General features: G+C 38.7%; 1 protein-coding gene across 1 annotated transcript; it reads left to right on the top strand.

The window, feature by feature from the left end:
* Window positions 1–2528: 2528 nt before the first annotated feature.
* LOC146665955 (plasminogen receptor (KT)-like) lies at window positions 2529–5011 on the top strand. The gene is made up of 3 exons (XM_085413763.1): window positions 2529–2870; window positions 2987–3096; window positions 3990–5011. Exons 1-3 carry the CDS (start codon window positions 2650–2652, stop codon window positions 4115–4117), a joined length of 459 nt encoding a protein of 152 aa, XP_085269889.1. The 5' UTR covers window positions 2529–2649; the 3' UTR covers window positions 4118–5011.
* The last annotated feature ends 2256 nt before the right edge of the window (window positions 5012–7267 follow it).

Genomic DNA, 7267 nt, shown 5'->3' with positions numbered 1-7267 from the left:
TGAAGCCACGCATATCTGAACTGGTCTCTCAAAGGCAACAGCAGAAGTCACACTGATTTGCAGGTATGTAATTTGTTGTAAGTTCATGCATTGTGTTGGTTTTGTTCTTTGAACAAGGTGATGTTCATGTACGGCTCATTTTGTGCACCAGTAAAAAAACATATCTATGTCTTGAATTTGAAAAAAAAAAAAAAAATTTCACTAAAGAGGGGTTCGGTGAATGCGCATATGAAACTGGTGGGGTTCGGTACCTCCAACAAGGTTAAGAACCACTGGTCTAGTCCAACTTAACTGAATGCAACCATCTGGTACAATTATAGCTATTCTGAACTATGCAATTTATGAAAACTATGCAGCCCATTCAGCAACTGAAGAATTTGAAAGTAAATTTAAAAATATATATAATTTTACATTAAATAAAAAAGTTTTAAACTTAATTAAAATTAAACATGTCTTAAATTAAAATAAGTAAACTGTCATGTTTATTGCTGCCAAAAAAAAAAGTTAAACACATTTGGACACTCTTCCTCAATTTTTAGTCATAAAAAGAAATTCTTCTGTGGAAATACACCACTGGGCTCAGATGTTCATATTGCTGTCTTAAGCAGGAGGAACTTTCTTTGGAAAGATGGAGTCAAAGAGGGTCAAAGCTTTCTGAAATCTTTCCAAATTACTGTAACTGTAAGATGCTTTTTTAAATGCCTATTTTCAATCCCCTGGCAATATTTCAATAGAATTGAAATCTTAGCATTGGTTAGGCACCTCAGGTCCTTGAGTCCTTTCTTTGTGGATTTACTAGTACATTTAGGAACATTACTCCATATCCAATTTTGGACAAATCATTTTTAAAAGCATGAGAGCATACAGAGTGCCCAAAAGTCAAAGTTTGCAAACATGCAAAAAAAAAAAAACCTTAATCCACAAAAAAACCCTAACATGAAATATTTTGTATTCATCAGGAATACCTGCTGCACATATTTTCCGCATGTATTTGCTCTGCTTTTCTTTCTCACATGTTACATCTGTTTCTTTTCCTTCTTCCAATGTGTAGATCATGATGATTTGTGTGCATCTGTTTTCAAGTTAGTGTCCCGCTTTGTGTTCATACTTGCACCCTTCACAAATGTCACCCTCAGACTGCGTTGGTTCATTTCTGCTTTTTCCAGTCCTGTCCCAGAGTCACAGTCTGCTGCTTGTCTGAGCTTGCCAAAACCAAATCTTTTCCTTTTGATATTCCCACCAGCAGATATGTTTGTCTAGTTTTGAATTGCACATCTACACTATAATAGGGCTAATTTATCACTTATGGGTTCGTAGCTATCCCATACAAACAGCCTGTAGAAACAGAAAATGGTAAAGAATGTTATACAAAGACCCTGAAGTCTTTAATGTAGATGACACATTATCATTATTATTGTTGTTATAAGTGTTCATTATTATAAACACTCATGAGTCATTTGGCATCAGCACAAAAATGAGAGGGAGATGGGCAGAATATTGAAGGAGCAGAGGCAGTGAAAGTGGATGAGTTCAAATAGCATCCAACCATCCAAAGTAACAGTGGGTGGAGACGAGTGTCAGCGGTAATTTGTGATGGATAGTTGCAGACTGAAAGGAAAGGTTTTCAAGATGCTATGATGTGTGGTTTGGAAAACTGGAGGTGACAGAGTTGAAGATGTTAAGATTTTTTTGTTTGGAGTGACCATGAAGGACATGATTAGGAATGAGTACATCAGAGGGCCATTTCAGGTTGAGCGCTTTGGAGACAAACTAACTAATAATGTGAAACTGGTGGCTGAGCAAAGATGTGCAGTGATCTTTACTTATGTTACGTATTTGTGTATATGGGCATATTGAACTGCTTCATTTTTATAAGATGGAGACCCTGCAGCATCTATGTACTTAGATGCTGGAGTGAGTTTCAGGATAGTTTATTCAAATTTAACATCCTCTATCTTCCATTTACTTCCTTTTTTGTGACCCAGATGAAGCCGTCATGAAAGCTGACCTTTCAGCGAACGTGTCACCCCATTTCCCGTTCCTGCAGCTCATACACATGGTGTGGAGGAGCGGGAAATGCTTTCTTTTCATAATTGCATTCTTCACTCATTCACAACATGGGCCGTTAAAGGGGGACACCCTTAAGTGTGCTCAGACTACTCACTAGTTTGTTTCAGCGGATGCTGGCTTTAAAAGAACAAACACTGTCAATTACAGAAGTCATTCCTGTAATTTCCATTGAACCTAAAGAGTGTACAGCCAAGAGTCGATGTCAGGAGTACGAAACACCCAGATTGTGGAGATGAAAAGTTTGTCACTTCCTCCTTCCCTAGAGCGTAGTGTTTGTAGTTGGCATGTTTACAGCAGTGGATTCCAGGGTTTAGTTTCATGACTTAAAAAAAATGCCAAAGAAACTTCTCAAGCATACATAGAAGTTCAGTCTGTGCTCCCAACTAATCACATCTCTGTTCACGTAATGTACACTTCCTACAAGTTTTTAGGGGCTTTTTTTTAAAAAGTACTAAGCCTTTGGTGCTTATGGAGATCTCTTTAAACTGTCTGTACTCTCATAAAACAATTAACTGATGAATCAGATGATTATTACAGCTCTGATCAACAGTAATTGACTGAAATTGATTATAACTGAAAATGAAATCTTACCAAGCAGGGAAAATTTTATTTCATCATTTCTTCTTAATTTATTTTTGTGTGTCTGTGTGCGCGCGTGCATGTGCCCAGATGGAGCGCCAGATTCTGATGCAGAACCAGATGAGAGAGCGGCAGATGGCGATGCAGATCGCCTGGTCCAGAGAGTTTCTGAAATACTTTGGCAGTTTCTTTGCGGTGGCCACAGTGGGACTAACTGCAGGGTGAGATTCTAACACCTCACAAAGATCTGACACAAACACACACAGACTCATCTCTGTGTTGTGCTTTTATCTTTGCAGTTAAATATTGTCTTCTGTTTATCATCATTTTTCTTTAGAGCTATTAAAAGAAAGAACCCAGGCATGCTGGCTCCCATCATACCTCTCAGTTTCATATTTGCCTACCAGATGGACAGCGCCTATGGAACGCTTATTAATCGTATGAGAGGTAAAGCTACACACTTACAGGCATCATCATCTTAAGGAAACCTGTTTAACATTTAAAAAGAGGGTGCACAGACGGGTAAATAAATCCTTATCAAGCATTATATAGTGATTCTTTGCTTTGGTTTTAGAGGATTATTTTACTTTGAACAGCAGAACACAGACTCACTATATCCAGAAAACACAGGCTCTAATATACAGTTAGGTCCATATATATATTTAAATACGTGAATAGTGTCTGTTTACCAAAACAATTTCCACTTTCCGCTATGATGGGCATCTATATAATGTGTAGACGCCCAGCTTTCATATGAGAAAATCCACATTCAAATCGGATGAAGGTTTTGGAGTTCCGGCCCCTTAACGTGTGCCCCCCGCTTTTTAAAGGGACAAAAAGTAATTGGACATTTGACTGAAAGGCTATTTCATGGGCAGGTGTGGGCACTTCCTTTGTTATGTCATTATCAATTAAGCAGATAGAAGCCCTGGAGTTGATTTGAGGTGTGGCGCTTGCATTAGCACGATTCAAATGAATACATTTTATTTTATTTGTCCAGTTACTTTTGATGTCCTGAAATGATGGGATTGCATTTTAGTTCTCACATTTTTGTGCAATCTTTTTGTTCAACCCACTGAATTAAGGCTGACAGTCGGCAGTTCAACTGGATCTGAGTTAATTATATTTAAAGTTGTTATATTTAAAATTAATTGTGGTAATGAACAGAACCAAAATGCTAAAAAAGAAAAAGTCTCTGTCCAAATGGACCTTACTGTTTACCAAATAATGCATCTAAATGTTTAACAAATATTGTGTTTAGTTATTCATTAATGACATTTTTAAAAAAGATTGCAGTCACTAATTATACCCATTAAATGTGTTTTTCATGATGTCTTTAGGGGAAGCTGAGAATATCATGGAGACTGAAAATGACCGTCTACAGTTACCTCAAGGGACTCCAACCTTTGAGAGCATAGAGAAGGCCCGCCGTGCTAAAAGCAGCCTCAGCGCCTTCTTGGAGAAATAATGTAATTAGTTATTGTCTAACAGCGTGGTTCCAGAGAGGAGCTGCAGCCACTGTACATTTCGTTTTCAACAAACCACAAAGACGGGGAAGTGGCTCACAAAGAAACCTCAGGTTTAGCTGTCCAAAACATACCCACTCCCTAAACGATACACAACTATACTTTATGTAGCATTAAGGTAAAAGCGGCCTCAGCTCCTTCTTGGAGAAATAATGTAATAATTTATAGAACAAACGTCCTCTATCATGGAAAATTTTAAGGCTCTGCTATTTCTCTCTGTCAGGTTGACCTTTATTGAACGAAAGGCTCCTTATTCTGTCTCATTTCAGTCTTTCAGATACACCAATCGGGCATTACATTATGACTACCTAACTAACACTGTGTTGGTCGCCCTTTTGCTGCCAAAGCGGCCCTGACCCATCACATGATATCTGGCACCAAGATGCCAGGTGTGGCCTCCGTGTTGAATAGTCTGAATCAGTGTTACTCACTTTGCTAGTGGTCATAATGTTATGCCTGATTGGTGTATGCCACATGTTGATCCATGAGTTAAGTTTTATTACAGTGTTATAAGAGCATTGTGTGACCACAGCAGATAACTTGTCTCTAAATATTGCACAATTGCAGTTATATCATCAGTGTTTTCTTTAGGTTGTTATTTTCCAGGGTTTGCTTTGATTATGTATGATGGACTTGAAGGGAAATTGATAGTAATATTAATCAGTTCATGTTATCTCTCTGGGGGGTTTTGTTGTATTTAGATGAACAAGAATACCAGCTGCTATAAGCCTGGTTCATGAATGTAATGATGATGATTGAACAAAGTGGTAAGACAATGATTGTTGACTTTGGTCAAAGCTGCAATTAGACCAGTGCAGAGCAGAAATTCTCTTAAACACTCTTCATAACAGCTCATTTTATCTGGCTCTTATGTGTAATACGTCGCCTTTAAAAAGCTCCTGAAACACTGATGACTGTTGCAGGTCACTTGCCTCTCTGTTTAGATGATAGACTGTATGCAAAAGATGGACGTAGCATCCAAACCCTCCACTTTTTCTCCTTTACATTCAGCTCCTGCTGTCCTGGAACAGCAAAGGCTTGCCCTTTCTTTCTCATTTCAGTGGCTACAATCCATCCTTTGTATTCAGTCTGTGGTTCTTTTCTATCCAGGTCATAGACGTGTTACTTTCTAAGAAGCTTTGTTTTGATGAAATGCCCTCTGCCAGGCTGGTAACTTTTGCAGTTGCCGATAACCAACAGCTGAAGTGATCAAAATGTAATGGTGCATTATTGGTAAAGATTCTCAGACATTTGTATTGACAGATAAAATGTATTATTTTCAACACTAAAATTTTAATTGTAGGTGTGAGGGAGCTTCAATACAAAGCTGTTGGACCTCCAACTTTAAGCCATCACAGTAGATTCCAAGGTGCTGATATCTATACTTTGTGTTTGACATCTGGAAAAAAATTTAAATTAATAAAAAAAGAAAATTGAAAAGATTTCAGTGTCTGAATTGATCTTTGTGACAAGGACACCCCCTGAATGCAAAGCTGTAGAGCAGGGATGTCAGTGTTTCTGTTAATGTAATGAGATCTTTTAATCTCAAAGAGCAGCAACTTAAGCAGTATGTGGGGTTTGTTTGTTTTTTAACGTGATAATGAAATGCTGCATATTAAATGACATTTCTCAGGATGACTCTTTGGGCTTAAATTGTTAGAAGTTAATGTGTAAAGTTATGTCCTCTTTCATATTTTCCACAGCCATTCAGTGGACTGGAGTGGAGCATATTTCACAGTTTGAGTGTGAGAGGATTCCCCAACAGAGAAACAGTGAAACTAGCAGAGCCAGAGCTCAGCAAAGGCCAGAAATATTAAAGATCCTACTTTGTGCATCCTCAAAACACACTGGCACTCCATCTTCTTGTGAGCCCTTGAGGGTCGGCCTCTGTTTCCTCCCAAAGTTGTGGGGGCCTGCTGCATCCTCCACATAATATCTGTGTGGCAACACTTGATGTCTACCAAGAAGAAGGAGAGGAGGCGGCACAAGCAGGACAAGCCGAAACAGTTGAAGGCACAGGTGCAGACGGGGAGCTTTCAGGAACCTGTGTCTGAGCCAGGCTTGCTGCACAAGTGTCTCCTGAACAGCTACCTGCATGATGTAGTAACGCACAGTGATCACACTACTCAGACAATGAGCAGTGTAGTTAATTACCTCCTCCAGAGAGTAGTGGGAAAGTAGTGGGTCTAAATGGATTTGGTTGTAGTCATAGAGATTAAAAATGTTTGCAGACCTACAGTTGCTGTGGATGTCTCCTGTACTCATGGAGCTGATACAAAAATAATGCAAATAAACAAGTGCACAATTTAAACTTAGTCCGACATCATTTCAGCATCTGCAACTAGTACAATTTCAAAGTATGAAGGTAAAACCTTTTGGTGGGAAGGTTTGGGGCAATTTTATGTGTTAAAAAATAATTAAAAATCTGCTTTTTTTTTTTTTGCTTTTTCACTTTCACCATCTTTCACTAGTGAAAGATGTCACAGCAGAGGTCAGAGGTGATGTGCGAGTGGGTGCACTTTCACTCACCTGCAGCCGTGCATTCGTTAGCATGAATTCTTGTTGCTTTTTTAAATTGTCATCCATGGATTTGGACAGCAGGACACCCATGGCTGCGTTGGCGTTTCTGTGAATTAAACACGCAGTCATTCAAACGTGCTGCTCTGCTCTCATCACAACAGCAAACAAAATTCCAGAGTCGGGCTTAGAAAAGCCACCTGCTTCAAACTGGATTTGTTTCAGCATGTAGTGACCTCTTCAGTCCTTCAGTGTCTCTTCACTTCAGCTTTAGCTTTAAGCCTCAACTCATTTTAAGCTTTCCCGTTAAGTTAGCGAATAACAACACGACTACTGTCTACACAGAGGAAGTATTTGCAGCCCACCAAAAGGTTTTACCAGAGAAAAAGAGGGGAAAGTGTTTTTTTTTTTAACTTTTACACCAATTCAGGATTTTTAATAATGTCAACTCTAAGAAGCATATTTGTTTACAAAATGGTCACAAATAACAGGAAAAGGCGTTGATTTTTGTCAGATAAGACGATGAATTCGCCTCCTTCAAAAATACTGTAAATGCTTCAGCTAGAACCACAGTT

This window comes from Rhamphochromis longiceps, linkage group LG7 (assembly GCF_057381845.1).
Source record: "Rhamphochromis longiceps isolate RC_006_pf linkage group LG7, R_longiceps_female_GT1.1, whole genome shotgun sequence".
NCBI classification, from domain to species: Eukaryota; Metazoa; Chordata; class Actinopteri; order Cichliformes; family Cichlidae; genus Rhamphochromis; species Rhamphochromis longiceps.
This window is presented reverse-complemented; position numbering and strand designations above follow the sequence as displayed.

What these genes read in the sequence shown, in the direction of transcription:
- LOC146665955 (XM_085413763.1), top strand. Translation starts at nt 2,650, where the DNA reads ATGAAATCTTACCAAGCAGGGAAAATTTTATTTCATCATTTCTTCTTA. An exon ending in ACAGTGGGACTAACTGCAGG is followed by an intron (nt 2,871 to 2,986) that starts GTGAGATTCTAA and finishes ATTTTTCTTTAG; the next exon opens with AGCTATTAAAAGAAAGAACC. An exon ending in GCTTATTAATCGTATGAGAG is followed by an intron (nt 3,097 to 3,989) that starts GTAAAGCTACAC and finishes TGATGTCTTTAG; the next exon opens with GGGAAGCTGAGAATATCATG.